The sequence below is a fragment of the Abramis brama genome (genome assembly GCF_963993115.1).
Source record: "Abramis brama genome assembly, chromosome: 23".
Lineage (NCBI taxonomy): Eukaryota > Metazoa > Chordata > Actinopteri > Cypriniformes > Leuciscidae > Abramis > Abramis brama.
The window spans coordinates 9,151,614-9,170,962 of NC_139985.1; the positions used below are offsets into that span (position 1 = coordinate 9,151,614).

General features: G+C 38.2%; 1 protein-coding gene across 3 annotated transcripts in view; it reads right to left on the reverse strand.

The window, feature by feature from the left end:
- Positions 1 to 4,930: 4,930 nt before the first annotated feature.
- nhsb (Nance-Horan syndrome b (congenital cataracts and dental anomalies)) overlaps positions 4,931 to 19,349 on the reverse strand; it is a 56,521-nt gene continuing 42,102 nt past the window's right edge. For 2 of the 3 annotated variants that reach the window (XM_084100229.1, XM_084100230.1), the window contains exons 2-10: positions 16,692 to 16,844; positions 15,623 to 15,765; positions 14,365 to 14,409; positions 13,719 to 13,763; positions 12,084 to 12,279; positions 11,853 to 11,984; positions 8,675 to 11,701; positions 8,128 to 8,251; positions 4,931 to 7,950 (exon numbers count right to left, since the gene is read on the reverse strand). In XM_084100229.1, the coding sequence (XP_083956355.1) occupies positions 7,347 to 7,950; positions 8,128 to 8,251; positions 8,675 to 11,701; positions 11,853 to 11,984; positions 12,084 to 12,279; positions 13,719 to 13,763; positions 14,365 to 14,409; positions 15,623 to 15,765; positions 16,692 to 16,844 (4,469 nt within the window). In that variant the 3' untranslated portion in view covers positions 4,931 to 7,346. The remainder of the gene's footprint in view (positions 7,951 to 8,127; positions 8,252 to 8,674; positions 11,702 to 11,852; positions 11,985 to 12,083; positions 12,280 to 13,718; positions 13,764 to 14,364; positions 14,410 to 15,622; positions 15,766 to 16,691; positions 16,845 to 19,349) is intronic. The other variant, XM_084100231.1, reaches the window with a different exon arrangement.

Consider the following 19,349-nt stretch of genomic DNA (forward strand, 5'->3'; position numbering starts at 1 on the left):
ACAATGAGAATGAGATACAACATTCAATCCAAAAATTATACTAAACAGAATATTCTTTTATAATCATTAAAAAATTTTTTTTATAATTCTGGTTTCACTTTGTTTTGATGGTATGCATTTAGGATGGTCCTGTCCTGGGCAGTCAATATGTTTTTGGAAATTTAATCCACATGAGATCTTGGTTAGCAATCATATAAATGAATAATATTGAGCAGATGTAAGAGCTGCTTTGGGTAAAATTGTCAGGCCTTTCAAACTATCATGAAAAGTTTGTGCTTTGACAATTCTGTAAAGATCTGCAGTGGGATTTAATGCTATTGTGGAATCACATATAGTAAAAGAAGAGAAATTCTTCCATTTTCAATGTTAGTCGCTCAGAGAAGGTCTTCTCAAGTCTTCTCAAACCAGATTCATTTAATCTAGTGAGAAGTTACGTTAGCCAGATATGAACAGCAAGGTCCAAAAAGTCTAAAACCACTAGTAAAAATGTCTTCATAAATAAGCATAACAATTTAAGTGAAATGCTGAAGTGGAAAATACATGCATTTCCGAATGTCTTAGTATTTGGTTTACTTTTCAGGTTAAATAAATATTTTAATATATATCTATTCATTTTTCTCTTTATTTCTTGCATTGAAATGGATGACTTTTTATCTGGCCTCCACAAGTTAACTGTTGTGCAATTAAATGTTTACTTCATATCCAAATACATGGATAACAAAGCAATAAACGCTGTGTACCAAAGGAGAACTGTGGACAAGAGTGGATCATATGCACAGTGTTCCTGTTGCTAAAGCAGAGTGGATTCAACTTTATATTTGGAACTTACTGATCCATTGTAACTTCACAAGTATTTAGGGAAAAAAATACTCTACAAAGGTTTAATTTTTAAAATGATTATTACTTTCACAAGTGGGAATAGGTGAATGTGATTTCACCAAGTACAACAACTTTGTTGACCCTGGGACAACATTCCAAACAACCAATAATATATGAGAGACAAGTTTACAGTTTATGTCAAGTTTAGGCTTGCAACCAGGTGCTTCTACATCAGCGTTGTTCACCTATTATTTACCTCTGATTTTAGGGATAAGTTATGGGTAGGCTTAGGTTTAGGGATAGGACTACATTTTCGGACAGGAATGTTGTTCCAGGATCAAAAAAATATGTTAATTCAGGAACATGCCTTTCTAGAAAAAAAAAAACTACTATGGAAGTCAATGGGTGCCGTCAACTGTCTGGTTACCAACATTCTTCAAAATATCATCTTTTGTGTTCAGCAGAAGAAAGAAACTCAATGACAAAATGTCCATTTTTGGGTGAACTATCCCTTTAAAATGCTCTTTAAATCTAATTTACAATATTCTGTTAATTGTGAACAGAAACAATCTTACCTTTTTCTTAAGTTGGCAGTTCAGGTGCTGTTTTAACCAATTATATCTATGTTGTTGACTTAATTTAGTGTAGCAAGGCTCAATTCCTTTTTAAAATTGTATCACTGGATAGAAACAGCAGTCTTGCAGAAGAGTCAGCTCTGTCTGTCTGATAGCTGCAGATCTGTGAGAAAGTATGTAGAGAATTAACTTTTGGACGGCCCCTTCTGTGCTGCTCCGTCCTCTGAAATAAGGTTGTCCAGTTCAACATTATTGACTTGACTGCTATTTCAGGTGACAGAATATAGGCTACAAATCGAACATGTACCAATTTAATGAGTGCAGTGCAGTTTTAAACCTGACTTTTTAAAGTTTCTTTTCTTAAATTGGGGATCTCAGCGTGTCACTGGAACAATGAGTTTGTCAGAAGTGATGGTGGTCTGTTGCCTCATGTCGTCTCTGGTCTCCTGACTCTGAAAGACCCATTGTCCCACATTCAGCCTCAAAGACTGCCATGAGCTTCAACAATGCTGTGCACTAACCTCAGGGGCCAAAGGGTCTACCTCTGACTAACACCCTCCAGCCATATTTCATCTGGCGCTTAATCACTTACCAATGGCTCTTGTCTAATCTCTTATGGAAAGTTCAAAATGGATCCTGAGGGCTTTGTTCACTTGTCTGAGTGACATCTCACTCAAATATACAGTTAGTCAAGTTTAAAATAAATAAATAATAATAATGACTGAAATAGATCATGCTTGGTTATTGAAAAACAATAAAAAAAAATTAAAAGGATTGTTATGCTCAACATGACAGAGTTAATAATTATAGCCGTTTGCGTAACGTTAAAGGTGTGGCCGCATAAAACGTTTTTCTGTTACTAGATTTTTTAACTAAAATGTAGGCTAATTTGTAGGCTACTACCGTGGCCAACTTCTGGAAAGGAATATAAGGGACAATCGTGGTTCTTTATAGGAAAATAAGGGACACTCAAAATATTTGTTCTGTAGCCTACTACACAGTGCATGTCATTTATTTTCAGTAGCCGTATAAAAGGTGTATAAAAGGTTTTCAGACATAAGCACATTTGGGTCATTCCGTGTCAAAATCAAACACATTTCAGAAACTTTCCCGGCTCATATTCATAAAATTCTGAAGAAAGAAACATAAATGAAGAAAGCCAAAATCTTAGCGAAATGGGATGAATTTACAAAGTAGGCTAGCTGCTAGCCTAACTGTTTTGTCGAGGGGGTCAGAATGATTTTTTTTTTTTTTTTTTTTTTTTTTAGCCTACCTGAGATTTGGTGTCAGATTACAGGGGGGTAAAAACACAGAGATTGGTAGGTCCATTAGTGAACAAAATCGACCAAATAAATCAAAAATCATCATCAAGCCAATCAGAAGGACGCTCGCGCACTATAGCAACGATAATAAGGAGGACAAATTCATTAAAAAACTCGCAATTTTAACATTATTTAAAGTACTGAGAAATTGAAACAATCTTTGTAATAATAGGCCTAACTTACACTTGTTTGTTCACATTGAGTAGAGTTCACGTTTTTGCTTCAATTTATTTACAAGAGCAGAGGTGAATTAGCCTATACATTGTCACTTGCAGTAGGCCTATATGTCACACAAAATGATATTCAAAACTCACATTAAATTCATTTAACATTAAATAAAGCACATATGAACCTGAGATTATCATTAGGCCTACCATACTTTGTATTTTGTTTGTCCAGCCGCAGAAATAGAAACAGTTGCATATCGCCAGCTGGTTTGGACAAATGTTGTCTATTCCCAGATTTAAGAATAATTGTGATTCATAGGCTACAGGACAGGTTCCTGTGTGTTAAGACTAACGTTAGTTCTCAACTCCAAAATTATTTAAGAGTGCTGGAGAGTTATCCTAATGTAGTCAGGAGTAACAAGCTGGCAGCAGAGAGAGGAGGAGACCACACACTATCCAATGACGATATGTAGGCTATGAGTAATACGATGCTTGATCGTCAAAAAAAAGAAAGAAAAAAAGATGCTTTAATGTCAAGGTTGAGAGGGACCAGGATGAGTTATTTTGCTCTCCCTTTCTTGTATGAGCCGAGTTAAGCGATTTACCCAGTTCCTGGAGAAATGGCCTCCTCTTGTGGCGTTTTCTGGAATTTTAAAAAGGCCTTATCTCAGTCTACAAAACAAAGTCCAGACTAAAGTTTCAACACCTTCCTTTGTTTTCTTATAGTCCAGAATGAGCAGTAAAGTTACTGCTTTACAGAATTATAGCTGTGTTTTAAATAGCCTACATGATTTTTACTCACTGTGACTGTGGACTGTCACGTCAAGCTTGATGCGTCGCCATTTGGAAATAGGAATGTGACACATTTCTAAAACAACAGTCGCATTAGAAAAAAAGAAAAAAAAGAAAAAAAAAACCTCACGTCGGAATATTTTAAACGAAAAATAGCCTACATTGTCAGGCTCAAATCAGGGTGTCACGAAGACCAAAAAGGTTATTTAAATCAGTGTTAAAATCTAAAAAGTCGTATTGATCATTCCCAAGCAGTGGTAGGCCTACATCAAGCAGATCATTTGATTGTGAAAATAAATGTTGTGATGTGCATGGCATCTCGGTATTTATAAATCTTCACCCGTCACTATACATTCACATAATTGGCCTTAAATCACTTATGGGCTGTATCTAATTGTAAGACGTTTAATTTGTTCTTACTGAATGAATCAGTATTGCATCGAGTGCATGTAGGCTTAGGCCTACTATGTAAATCATACTTCAGACATCCAGTCATTCTTCAATGCAGTCACATTTATTGGCTTTCTCTATGCACAGTTACTAAGCAGTCACTTGAGCTGGCAAGAAATGGTTCAAATTTACAATGGAATTTTCACAATGTTTACTAAAAAATAAATACAGGACTGAGAGAGTCGCACAGCTCAAAAATATACAAAGGCTTGGAATTAATGTAAACCTTTAAAACATGTTAAAAAATGAAACATTTGTGTCTTGTTATTTTTTTTTTTTTACTTTAAAAAGATCATATGTACATGTTTATACAAAAATACAAAATGGATTAAAATCTCTTGAAGCGAGCTTGTATGCAGAGTGAGATTTGTTTCCTGATTATTGTAACTGAATGAGATGCATCTTGTCCCCAGACATTATCACTTTAACCCTCATTTTTTATTATATATTCATCAATTAATTTATTATAATTTGCAATTATTTTACAACAAAACACATTTAAAACCATTTGGCAAAACAGACTGTGCTTCTCCATTAATGCAGAGTAATTCAGCAAAAAATTGTCTAAGAAAATAAAATTAAAAACAAAGAAACCAAGTCCAAGATGTATATTTCAGTTACAACAAAGAAAACAATAAAATAACTTTTCTGTGTAGTGTCTTATGTTTTCTTTCATTCGTTCTTTATTGATATGATCATTTTTGTGTAGTACCTTGTACCTGTTTAAAACAGTCCAAAACTGTGTTGAGGTAAAACAATGATACAGATAACACACTTTGTGATTTCCCTTCATTTTTTTTCTTTAATATTTTGCAAATAAGGCCCAAACTGCCTGGCTAGCTTCACTACAGGTAAGGTTGATACCTCAAATGTGGCTACTGTTGTGTTATGAAAAATAAAACAAAAGACATATTCATTGCTACATATCTAAATGTTTGAGTTGTCACGAGTGTTGTTTTCATGACTGCTTTTGCATCACAAGTACAGAGAGATAAATATGAAAAGGAAACTGATGATGTGAATGGCAACAATGACAGAATATGGCCTGGGTATAGAATTCAAAGCACCATAACATTTAACTACAGTTGTATAACATATAGAATAGCTTATTTGTTCAGAATGCAAGTTTACAGCTAATTAGAAGAATGTTTACAAGTTCGGTATCTTCATCATTGGCTGATACACCCCTGATATGAAACATTTTTTTCTTATTTTATTTAAATAAAGCTTTATCATTATTCTTTTCCAAATTCATTAACAAAATAATTCTCTGGATAAAATATCCCATAATTAAAAATATTTTTTTTTTCTATTAAATGTTGCAATCTAAAAGAAGATTTCATAGATTTAGTTCTAGTATATGGACACAAGGGAAAAAAGTAGTCTGTACTTCCAAAAGTCTGTAGTTATAAAGCAATGCTAATTGCAACAACCATCAGACAGGGTTGTAATAAAGGAGAAATAAGACGTGGCACATTGCAGCTCCTATTTAAGAGAAAATATCTGTTCTGTTAGTGTCTCAGAATATCCTGGAAGATTTCTCTACCGGTATAAAACGATAAAAAGAATTAAATTCTCAAACCTCTTGGACATAACAATACTTGACAAACCAACAACAGTTCAGAAAAAAGGCTGAAATATTATGTTTAAGTCAATCATCCATGTATATACAGATGAGCAATGGATTTCAAACTGCTGCCTGTTTGCAGTCATTTCATCTATATATCCCAGAGATTGAGATATAAATCAGTTCTCACATTACACTTATCCCTAAATATAATTCTATCATCATTTAAACCAAATGGCCCCTTATGCTTCAATCTGTTTTTTCAAAACTCAGCTCTACACAAATAGTGCTTCATTAGATTAGATTGTCCAGTTCCTCCACTAAATGGGAAAAAGCTCAAACTGTGTATACAGTGATGTAAAACTGCTAATTTCAAACAAATCTATACATTTTGTACATTTACTGAACATAGCACATACTTAACATATTCAAGTGAAGGTGGAAATACATGGAGATGTGACATGTTCTTGTGTTTTATTGCATGCTGTACAGAGGATGAAGAAACTGAATTACGACCACAGTGAAAGAGCGTTAATCAGACGGATGACTAAAGATCGATCTTTTCACAGCTTGTCACCTTCCCTCCAGTGGCACAGTGTAGGCTTGACAAATTAGCTAAGTCCTATGAGTTTTGAACTCCGAGAAGACTTCAAACTCTTAAGAGTTTAACTTTAAAAGTGAATCCATTCTTCTTCAAATGTACAGTATGCTTGATTTTAAGGGTATTCACAGAATACATTGAGACTGAAGTGAATTTCTCTCGGAAGTCCTCGTTTCTTCTGCAGTCACAAAAATTTTCCGTGTTGGGTGGTTAAGTAAATATACATGATGACACCTGAAAAATGTGACGAAAATACACAACCCAATTTGGGTCTTTGAAGAAACGGTAAACTAAACACAGGTAAAAAGAGTTACATTTGTTTTCGTAATAGTTGTTGGAATGCTGTTTGAGAGATTGAGATTCAAACAGACACACGCCATAGACGTTCCATTACTCTAAATGAAAAACTAAAACTGGATTACTTCTTTCTGCTCACTTTGTTTTTTAACATTGCATCCAGGTTGTATATTTCAAGGTATAATGAACCAATTAAGTGCAAAAGAATGAATGGTTTTGCAAACCAGTCCACATTTAGAATTATTTTCGTGGAATTTCTGGCTTTTTGTCTCAGAAGTCTTTCCCCTTGCACACTTAGACACCCTGCTAAGAAAGGCCATGGTGCGATTGTCCTCAGAAAAGCTTAACATCCACGTATTCATGTAAATGTGTGATGGATGGTGGAAATAGAATTGTTTTCTATCATATTAAGAAAGAAACAAGTTACCTTTTCAATATCTTGTTAAAATGACAAAGGATTTCACCTTTTCATTTTGTGAGCATAAAAGTGTGGGATTATGATTGAAATCATTCCTCAAAAATGATCAATACAGTATTGGGTAATGCAAAAATGAATGTACTTCCATTTTTTTCAGTTGACTTTTAGTGTACAAAAGGAGCTTAAAGAAATCAATGTTTTTTTCAAATCACAAACATCAGGGGAGAACACTAGGCAAATCATAATGTGTACAGCACTCTCACACAGTTCAAATAGAATGTTTTCATATTATAAAATATTTATCATTTTGCTAAGTGGATAAAAAAATTATTATACCACTAAGAGGAGCGGTCATCGTGTGGACTTCCATCTGAGTTCTCAGTCTCTCCTTCTGATATGGCCTGCATTGGGGCAGTGTACAGCCGACTCCGCGTGCTATAGCGACTGCTGTTTGCCGCAGGTGGAATCCTGGAACGTCCCTGTCTGGAGGCAGCTGACATGGTAAGTGTTTTTGGGGAGAATCCCTCACTGTTGGCCTTAGGGAATGAGCTCGGAAGTGGATCACCACTGCTAATGGAATCCTGTAGGGGTAAGGGGGGCTCTTCTGGTTGCCTTGCAGCCTCTAATAGCAGCTCTGCTTGAGTCTTGGGTGTGATGGGGCTCTTAAGGATCTCTGTAGCAGACATGCGGTAACTCGAGTCTGAGCGACTACCCTTCTTTAGCAGCAGGAGTTTAAACTCCTCACTGGATGTACTGGACTTTTTGGCACTCCTGTAGATGGGTCCTGAGGCTCGCTGGAGGCAGGTTGAAGGGACTGAGGCAGCAGGGGTAACCGGGCATACAGTAGGATTGCTGACAGGGGCGGGTGCAGGTGCCACACCAGGCCGACTTTTTCCACTCATCTCCCCTGAGTCTTTACGCCCCAGCACTTTCCTTTTAGATCTGCAATATTTTAGTTGATGGTGTATTAAGGTCACATACATGTGCATTGTATGCCACAATCACTTTCCATGTCTGCATGCAATGTCATCCAATGTCATCATCAAAACCAAAAGTCATAGAGAACATACAGAATGATTCGCAAAACCCTGCACTGGTAGGTAAAACAATCAGGCTTACCTGTGTATCATAGCAAACAGATCTTCAGTTGTGCGTAATTTGTTGGGGGATGGAAAAGCATTATCATCATCAGGTTTAGAGTCATCAGTCAAAGGAGAGGATGAATTGTCACTGGGAGTTGATTCTGTCAACATGCAAAGCATTCATGTATCAAGTTCAACCTCAAAGTTATACATTTTACAGCTTTAATGTGAAATCAGTCTTTTAAAAAATGTATACTAGGCCTTCTACAGTTATATAATGTGAAAAAGAGGTTGAACAATATATTGGTTTTACTGATTAATCAGCACCTACAGTATGGTTGTGTAGTTGCTGTTTTGGAATAGCGGCCTCTAGAGGTGAAATAAAAACAATCACTGACTCTGCCTGGAGTTTTCTGTGTTTTGTGACTATGCTATGCACAGAGCCAGAAACTTTAGAAGTTGATTTAAAATATTGAACGAAAAAAGCCAAGGCATGTTTACAGTACTCGTTATCATTGCATATAGTCATGGTACTATAAATCAGATCACGTTTAATATCTTGCCGTTTTTTACAGGACAATTACCCTTGCTGAAGTAGTCCTCTGTGTCCGGGGTCGACTCTTCTTCCCTTATGTCCTGTGAGGCACTTCTGGTTGCGACACCTGATGTCTCATAATCCTCCTCTCTGCCTTGTACATCACTGATTGTGTAAATGTGCGATGCCTCTTGAGTTGAAACAGGCACTTTGTCAGGACTGCTGCACAGTACAAAATTGCTCCTCTGTATTTCACTATAAGCTGGAGGCGGCATTGTACTGGCCAAACACACGGGCTGTGCTGAAGGCTCTGGCCGCAAAAGTTGATTTATATCTTGTTTTAGTCTCCCTGGTGATATTGTCAGTTGCACATCTGGGTACCTTCTGCTGTCTTGTTCTTGCTCAGAACTTTGAGATGACCTTGTCGAAGAGTCTTCTTTTTCAGGACAAGGATCTACAGTTCTGAAAGCAGTCATTGCCCAGTAAGTACCAGGACCAAGCCTCTCCTGTCTCACTCTAACTTCCTCCTGGGGAAGAACAACATTTTCCACCAGTGGAACTTGTGATTCACAGAACTGTGCCGTAGGGGGTTTGTAGGCTGGCGGTTTCCGGTTGTGCCTATTGCTAGAGGACGGGGCGTCAGTTATTACTGTGGGACACTTGGGGCGAGTTACTGGATTTACACTGGCCAGAGCATAGCCTTGGTTCCCTTCAGCTGGTCTACAAATAGATCGCAGTTGCACTGATCTAAGAACAGTTGGAGTAATAGCCAAATGGGCTGAGCTGGATGCTGTGCTTGTTGCACTCTCTGAAGTGGAAGCTGCAGCTGCAATGCGAGCCTCTGCAGCAGCGGCAGCGGCGACGGCTGCAGTGCGTGCTTCAGCAGCAGCAGCAGCAGCTATGGCAGCTTTCTGCTTATTCTGGTGGAGGATGTGCATCTGATTTCTGTGAGCAAAGTGCTTGCTGTGAAGAGCACTTAGGTCGAGGTGACTGGGGGGTATGGCATGGAAGTCAGTTTCCCTCCTGGTGAAAATGCCTGGGTCTCTGACTAAAAGCTGTGGCTGTTGTAGGGAGCAAAGGGAGGACTTCCTTTCAGGGACTTTGGGTTTCCTCTTGCCACTGGTTGGAGACAGGGGCCCTGGGAAGAAAGCGGAGGGGAAGGAAGATGTAGGTGTTTCAGACTGACTGGAATATCCACTGGAAGGGGATGCTAAGCCTGCCAGCTTTTCAGGGGAAGCCAGCTTGAAGTCACCTTCAGGTGGAGGAAGAGTTGGGGAAGTAGGTCTGGACCTGGGTTGACAGGCTTGCATTTCTGCACTTTCTGATGACTTGATGCATTCAATAACAGTTGTACCCGTAGCAGCACTAGAGTTGGACAGAGACCGGTAAGGGTCATTTGATTTCAAGTCACTGTGGAGCCAGAGGTCTGCATAGTCTGCTTGCACAGCACCTTCATCCTTAAAAGAATGTGTGTCTGAGGAACTGAATGGAGAGGAGCAGTCAAGTATGTCCCTGACATTCTCCACTCCCCATGCGCCAAGTGACTCAAGACCTGCAGTCTCAAGGTGCCCTGCAGAACCAGCCAAGTCAAGCTGCAGTTTCATCTCCCTGGAAGACAAGGGCAGCGGCAACTCGCAAGTAATCTTTGGTTCGCTCTGCTCTAGAACGTTCACACCACTGCTTGTTTCCTTTAATGAAGAGCTACGTTTTGGTGGGGGTGGCTTGGCCTTTGGTTTTTTTAAGGAGAGACACGGTCTGCCAAGTGTCCTGGTGGCTCTGTACTCTGACTGAGGGTATTCACCCATGTCAGGTGCTATATTCCCACTTGGGCCACAGTCTGGGTCAATGGCTGCATAGTTGTAGTAGCTTCTGCTACCCTTAAGACCACAGTCAAAGTGCATGGAGGAATAGAATCTTTCAGTGTCAACGATGTAGTGCATCTCAGATTTCCTAGCGGTTGCTTGGTCACCGAAGCTCTCGTAAGTTTCCCCACTAGAATAACTGGGGCAGCTGACGCCGCTCTCATCCTCTCTGGAATGCTTTGGGCTGAAGTCTTGGGGGCAGGGCTGATCCTGCTGTTCCTGGGCACAGTTCCACTCCCCATCACTAGCAGTGCTGACACCTGCATCATCCATCTGATCAGTAGCTGATGAGGTAAAAGAATTGGATCGTTGCCCCTGTCCTTGTGGCTTGTCCATGTGGTAGGGATCAATTATGAAGCCAGTGGAATCATCAATGACATGGGACCCAGTATTGAGGGAGAGTTCTGAATCACAGTGTGAGGATCCAGTCAGGGGAGGGGAGGCAGCAGGCGGAAGAGTCTCAGACGTCTGCGATGGGCAAGTGGAGCTGCTTCCGCTCCAGTTGCCACTTGAGGACTGGTGATCCTCTTTATGGTCGATCTGGCTGCCAAGCACTCCTGTAGTAGAGACAGAGTGAATGGGGCTACTGAAAGTATCTGAGCTGGATGAAATTTCACAGCTTCCCATGTCAACTTTGCGTGGGAGCCTGGATCTCCCTCTCTCCATCCATGCGTGGTCAGGGCTTTCCGAATGCTGCATACGCTTGAGAGTTCCAAACTGTAGCTCTGGCATGGCTTGGTCATCAGTACTCTCTTCCTCATCCTTTGGAATTCTCTGTCCTGGACCTGGCAGGAAGTCCTCTGCCTCATACGGAGAGAGCTCCTCATCTTCCTCTTCATCATCTTCATCATTGTCATCATCATCATCATCACTGTCATCTTGGTCCTCATCCAGAAGTCGGCCACCCTCACGTGGAAGACTTCTGGAACGAACACGGGTGGCTGTTGCTGCAGCATACACGGTATCAGAGCGATCCGGCAGGGAGGTGATGTTTCCAGTGGAGTGTGAGAGAGAAGCTGGAATTCCCTGACCCCTCTGGGCACGGATACGCCTCCGGGATGGAGCAGCAATCAGGAAGTCATCTGTCTGACAGCCAGAGTCCTTGGTGTGCAATACTCGGCCACTCAGGGAGAGCTCCTCATGCCACAGTGACTTGTGTGGGTTGGCATGGATGATCACTGTTCTCTCTCTAGCCACAGGTGATTCATCAGAATCTACAGGTAAATTAGAAAATCAATAATTAAACTAAAACTATATGCAGATAAAATGAAAGAAAATGTTATATGTAAAATGAACAGAAGTTTTTATATATAAAGTTCCTTTGATGAACTGGATCTTTAGATGGAAAGTATCAGCTGGCCATACCCATGTCTTGTTGAACCCGTTTGGGGATGCCAGTGATCGTTTTTCGCCTCCTGAGTTTCCGACGTCTCTGTAGAACTGACTGTGAGTGAACAAGAGAGCAGCGAGCACTGGCTTCTCTGTCAAATCCAACACCTGTGAAAAAAAAAAAAAACAGACACTCAGTACTAGCTAAGCAAATGTCATAGTCCTTTTTTGTGTTAGTTTGTATTGAATCTGAAGTAGTTGCTTTACCAGAAACATTTATTGGAATTATACAGGATGAAATCACGTGTGAGTCATTCTTTACTCTCTCTTCTGGTGTGGGAAGAGGCAGGCCTTTGGACCAGTTTGTCTGTTTGTCCAGGGTGGTAGGTACATTGGGAACAGGACATTTAGGCCTATGGCTCATCACTGGCAATTCTCCATCTGTTTCTGTGTTGGTACCAGCCTAACATGGGATGATATTACAATGGTTAGCTCTATTTAGAACCAGATTGATGATTTAATATGTCTAAATACACAGAATGTAAACACACAGTTGAATGTAAAAATAAAATGTTATCTACAGGATCACAAGATTTTATACAGTGGCCCCCAAAACTTCCAAAAATTTTTTTATCACTTAATGTTTGAATTTCACAGCAAATATACAATAAAAATACAAAATAGCTAACTAAGCGTGAACTGATGCTTGACTTTTCCCTCAAAACTAACAATGAAGACATTTGGCAGCAACTATATAAAGTAGTCATGTACATACACATACATGTATAGTCAAAACAACACAGATAAATGGGAATAAGAAATGCAGCTTTGAGATGATGAGGCATAAAGCAATGGACAAGACATAGAGATTAGGTACTTCTTTAGAACAAGATAAAAACATGCAAATGTAAAAATATCTTTCATGAAGGTCAGGTTTTACCATAGAGAGTAAATAAGAAAGGAAATCGATGGAAAAATCATGAAAGAAATCTGTTTTATTGACACAAAAAGTAGCGGAATAGTATTCAACATCAAAGCAAAAACTATAAGGAAGGATCTTACTATATCAGATCTCTCTGCAATGCCAAATGCAGTATATCACAGAAATATAGTAATATATTTATATATTATATATGCATATTGTCCCAAATGATACTTAGCTGCCCCATTTAAAATGTTGTCAAATAACAAACTTATAAATTATCATTTATATTATAACACATATTCAATAACTAATTCTGGTTATAAATACAAAAATATCTTATGAAATAATTTACTTAATTATCATTAGGATTTACTCATACATGGAACTATGATGATGTTATTAGCAATTCCAAATATGAATCTTTACAGAGTATTTGCAAAAGAAGAGCAAACAAACTAAATAGCTAAACAGACATATTTACATATGGAGGAAGTCTTGTTCTAACATGATTAGGTTAGGACAAGGAGAAAAAGAAAATGTTAGGAGTTAGAGTTAACAAGCTGTCTTTAAGTGGGCAAAATACCTTTCTCATCCAAGGAATGAAGTTACAACACTGAACAGGGGAGGAGGAACGGGAGCGCTGATACTAAAATTAAAAGATGGAAAATAGAACTAAACCAATGACAAAACAAAAAAAAATGGCATCATGTATTTGATTTCAAAAATCAAAATAAAAGTCTGATGTGATGTTTTTATGAATTCCATGGAGTGAACATGCTGTCAGGAAACAGGGACAACATATACACACTCTGGCTTGTGGTTCACATCTGCAACATACAAGCTGAAATGAAAGGTTGTAATCTGATGGAGAAGGAATTTTCTAAATGTGATTGTTATGGAAGGATTTGAATCAATCTGGCATCCCCTGGTAATTAGGCCAGGGTCCTGTTTTTACATCACAAAATGATGTCATTTACCTTTCTGAGGACGGGTTTGAATTCACCCTCCTTGGCCGGTCTCTCCTGCAGCAGTTAAATGTAAGGAACAATACAGATAAAGAACCCAGAATATATTTCACCCACCCTTGAAATCACATGCAGCAGCTAATTTCTTGTGGATGTTACCTTATGAAAACATGTAAAACATTCAAAAGATGTAAAAAAAATAAAAAGAAATAATACATGTATAAAAAAAATAAAAAAATAACCCTTACTCCAATCACCACATGGTAACATGTTTTCAGACCAATGTTTGAGTGTTCCTACACAACTCTTAGTTTAGTGACATTCACTTCACTGTACATTCTCCAGTATACTGAGCGGTTGGACGAAGCAGCATTTTAAGGCCAATTCACACTAACTAAAATAACTATATTATTTAACATTCAATATTTTACATGCAGTAAAAAATTATTATTTTCATGTCCCGTACTGGACACTGAACACAGAATTTATGTAAAACGGAAAAAAAGTAATTTGCCATTTAATATTTGGTTTATTAACTTTTTTCATAATGTTTTGTAATGTTCTGGGGTCTTAGGAAGTCAAACAAAACGTGACAAAATATGTTATAATGGGATGGTATCACAGAACAATACAATAAAAGCAAACAGATAGTCTTTACCTTCCTCTGGATAGTCTGCACATCACTCTCTCTAACGCTCCTCTCCTGGTGTGCATGGCAGGAGAGAGTGTGCTAGCTTAAGGCCAAAAATATTTTGTTTGTCTTATAACAGTTTATGTTTTGCAAGATAAACAATTATAGTACTGGATTAGGTCACCACTTGACATTCTAAATACATTCTAGGTCCTTGAAACAAAACCAGCTGAGAACCACTGATCTTTGGACCTCCTCTCTATAGAGTGGTGCAAGACCCGGAAGACTAAATCGCCAGTGGTTCCCGCAAAATCTTCCAATGGGTTTTTATAATGAGGTGTTTCAATTTATGAGTAAAATAAGATCTTCACGAAACATAAGTTGACGATACTTGAATGTTTTGTTCTACAGCATAAATTACACACACACTCACACCCCAATATTTCCGATTTAGTTACTAATAAAGCAAAATTTGCATTTTGGTTGTGTGTAATTAATGTTGTAGAACAAAACGTCCAAGTATTATCAACCTATGTTTACCAAAGTTCTTATTTTAAATTCTCATAAATTGAAAACCCCCATTATAAAAACCCACAGGAAAATCTCAAGGGAACCACTGGCAAATGAGTCTTCAGGGTTTTGACGTCATCCCTGCGTCCCAATTCAGAGGCTGCATCGCAGGCTGCGTTCGAAGGCCGATTGCGTCCCCACGGCGCGATGAAGACTGTCCAAATTCGAAGGCTCCTTCAAATGCAGCCTCCAAATGCGTGCTTCGTTTCCCGTGAAATGAAGGATGCAACTGATGAATCCTTTGCGGCCTTGCCTACCCCAGAATTCATTGCAACAGTGACGACAGGATATTTTTGAGAGAAATTGCAAGTATTGGGTTTCAACTTACTCTAATATCTAATGATAAAAATGTAAAATAAATAAATAAATAAAAAAGCGGTTCAAATGTTGACTTATTTCTTACTAAGATGTGATTATATATAGTTTATACTCTCGAAAAGGACCATGGTGAACATATTTAAACAGTTTTTGAACCCTGTTTTGTTTTCAGACAGTTTAATATAACTTTCAAAAAAGTCTAGAATAAACGTTACTGTCACTCATCAACGGCAGCTGTCACAGTTGCTAGGCGACAAGAACAATCCTCCATAGGCTAATCCGTACCATTTAAAAATGTTCAGTCCAACCTTCACGGCCTTTGAAAGGATGCAGCCTTTGAATTGGGACACAACCTATATGTACTACATGAGTGGCGATTAAATGTTGAGTGCCTTACCACCAGGCGTGAGTGTCGCCCCCTCTGCTCCCGCCGTCTGAGTTTGTGAGCTGAAGGGAAGGTTGGCATGGGCGGGGCCACAGATATTGATATGGTGACCCGACCACGCTCTCTGCTGGTTGAACGCTGACGCTGCTGCTGGTCTGTAAAGTACACACACACACACACACACTTCAGTTTACTAAGCAATTTCAGTCTAAACTAAAGTATGAATTATAACAACTTCTGTTTTACAGAATTTACAGACTGTCAACTGCTAACTAAAATGTTTCATATCTAGAAGGCCTCTAATGGATGTATTGCATGCTGACAATGTAAAATCAATGTTCTGGTCACATTCTATGTGTAATTAATGTAAGTAAAATTGATTCAAGGGAAAAATATGAATTATGCTATGATGGTTCACATTGAGTTTAAGGCAGTGCCAGATCAAATTTCCTCATTCAAACACAAGGTGGCAGTATGAATCAGATGTATGAATCACTAAACTCCTCCAACATCTGCCTCTAAATGCATTTGTGTCATTTTTTCCCTTATACAGATACATTAATATCTAATAGTAATTAATTATTGATTATTATCATTATATAAAATTAATTATCTGATTATATAGATCCACATAAATTTCAAGTAAAATATCAAACTCACTTATTATCTTCAAAGGAAAAATCTTTCCATACATACAGAGAATGAAATAGATTTCAAAGGTGACATATAGCGAGATTGGAAGATGGAAGTGAGAGGTTAGTGACCTCTCACTAAGGTAAGAGGTTCATTTCCAGGTAGACTCAGTAACTTGATAAATGTTTATACAGATTGAGGACAACATAGAAACACTTTATTGATCCCAGAGGGGAACTCCAGGATCATAATTCTCATCTATCCTGATCTATCACCATTGTGGCCCTGGGCAGACCACTGAACCACAGGGGGAATTTGGTTACAATTGTTGTGATATAAGATACGTTTGGATGAAAAGAACTTTATAAAAAAAAATCAAATGGCCATTTTGACCCCACTATGGTTTGAAACCCCAAAAAAATGTAGGCCCAAAAGCCTCACTCAGTACCTCTGTGCAGTGCCCGCAGGTTGAGCTTGGCATGTCGGTGTAACTCCTCGAGACATGGTGGCCGTGTACAAGTGTGGAACAGATTGTGTTGCTGATTCCATGAAGCCTGATAGTGGGATGTCAGTTTACTCTCAATGTCCAGATTTGATACCGCTAGAGAGAAAGACAGAGAAATGACAATGTCAGGAATGTCTACAGAATTCCTATTGGAACATCTAAGAATCCAACAGTGAAAGAACAAGATCCTAAGAACAGAGTAAAATTCCTAAATTTTTTGTGCATTTGATTTGATTGAATAGTATGTAATCCTTATCAGAACCCATTGTATTTTTCTTGTGTTGGAATCACATGGAAACTCTTCAATAGTTCATGGTAATCACAAAGGACTTACAAATATATTTGTAAATTTGTGATGTTCTACAAAATGTGTTCTAAAAGAAATACTTGTTATTTTGTGTTATGTTGGAATCCTATAGGGCATTTCCATGAGGACCCTTCAGAATAGGCTCCAAATTATGAAGGAAACCCCGAAAGGGATCCTATATAAACCCACAATTTTAAGGCCTTTGCCAAAACATATTCAAGCCCACCAAAATGAATGAACAATTGACTCAAAAGCTGTTTCATGGACAGGTGTGGGCTATTCCTATAGGTAAAAGGTCTGGATTCTAAGTTTGGTATTTGCATTTGGAAGCTGTTGTTGTAAACCCACATCATGCCGTCAAAGGATCTCTCCATGCAAGTCAAACAGGTCGTCATTAGGCTTAAAAAATCACACAAATCAATCAGACAGATAGCAGGAACAATAGGAGTGGCCAAATCAACAGTTTAATACATTCTGAGAAAATAATAATGCACTGGTGAGGTCAGCAACATAAAAAGGCTTGGACGTCCACAGAAGACAACAGAGATGATTGCAGGATCCACTCTATGGTAAAGAAAAACCCATTCACAACATCCAGCCAAGTGAAGAACACTCTCCAGGAGCTAAACTTGTCATCGTCAAAGTCTACGATCAAGAGCAGACTTCAGGAGAGAAATACACACTGTCAAGCCTCAAGAATAAAAAGGCCAGATTAGAATTTGCCAAAAAAAACATAAAAAAAAAAAATCCTGACCAGTTCTGGAAAAGCACTCTTTGGACAGATGAAACTAAGCTTAATCTGTACCAGAATGAACAGAAGAAAAAGGTATGGAGAAGGCTTGGAACAGCTCATGATCCAAAGCATACAACGTCATGTGTAAAACACGGTGGAGGCAGTGTGATGGCATGGGCATGCATGGCCTCCAGTGGCACTTATTGATAATGTGACAGAAGACAGAAGTGAGTCTATAGGGATATACTGTGACTGTCTGCCCAGACTCAGCCAAATCCAGTTAAGTTAATTGGACGGCGTTTCACGGTACAGATGGACAATGATCCAAAACACTGCAAAAGCAATCCAGGAGTTTTTGAAGGAAAAGAAGTGGAATATTCTGCAATGGCCAAGTCAAAAACTTGATTTTTAACCCGATCCAGCATGCATTTCTTTTGCTGAAGGCAAAGCTAAAGGCAGAAAGACCCACAAACAAACAACAACTGAAGACAGCTGCAGTTAAGGCCTGGCAAAGCATCAGAAAGGAGGAAACACAGTGTTTGGTAACGTCAGTGGGTTCCAGACTTAAGGCAGTCATTGCCTGCAAAGGATTTTCAAACTAAATATTTAAAAATATAAAATATAAATAATGGTTGCAATTCCTAAACTTTTTACTTGATATTTTTTACTTGAATAAAGTCTGCACTTCAACTTCATCTTGATTGTATCATTTTTTATTTTATTCTGGTGTCATAAAGAGCCAACATTATGAAAACTGTGCCTGTGTCCAAATATATATGGACCTAACTCTGAGTGTGTGTGTGTGTATATATATATATATATATATTTAAATTGACAGTAGATATATTTATAATGTTACAAAATATTTTTTTATTTCTAATAAAATAACTAACCTTTGAAGTTTCTATTTATCAAAGAATCCTAAAAAAATATGATAATAATAAGAAATGTTTCTTGAGCACCAAATCAGCATATTAGAATGATTTCTGAAGGATCATGTGACACTGACAACTGGAATAATGATGCTGAAATGTCAGCTTTTCCATGACAGAAATAAATTTAATAAATAAATAGTATTCACAATATTAATGTTTTTGCTGTATTTTTAAAAAAATCAAATGAATGCGGCCTGGGTGAGCAGAATACTACTTTCAAAAACATAAAATCTTACTGGCCCAAACTTTTGAACGGTAGTGTATGTTTCCATTTTCATTCACTGTAATCAATATTATGAATTACAATACAACAAATGACATTCTGAGATGAAGGTGGAAGACGGCTTCATTAGTATTTCTCCCTCTATCTTTTTCTCTTTTGCCCAGCTTCCTGTCTCCTCCTCTCTTCTATAAAGGAGCATCTGCCCATCAGTATTCAATGCACAGTGGTCCCCTTGAACTACACAGAGTCATCTGTATCCAAGCAACCCTTCATATCTAATTTACAATGAATTAGCAGATCCTTATCAGGCCGTGATCAGCAGAATAATACCAGAAATGCATTTCCTCTCTTAGAAGACCACAGAGAAAAGGTGGAGGGCTGATGATGATGGTTGCTTAGAAAA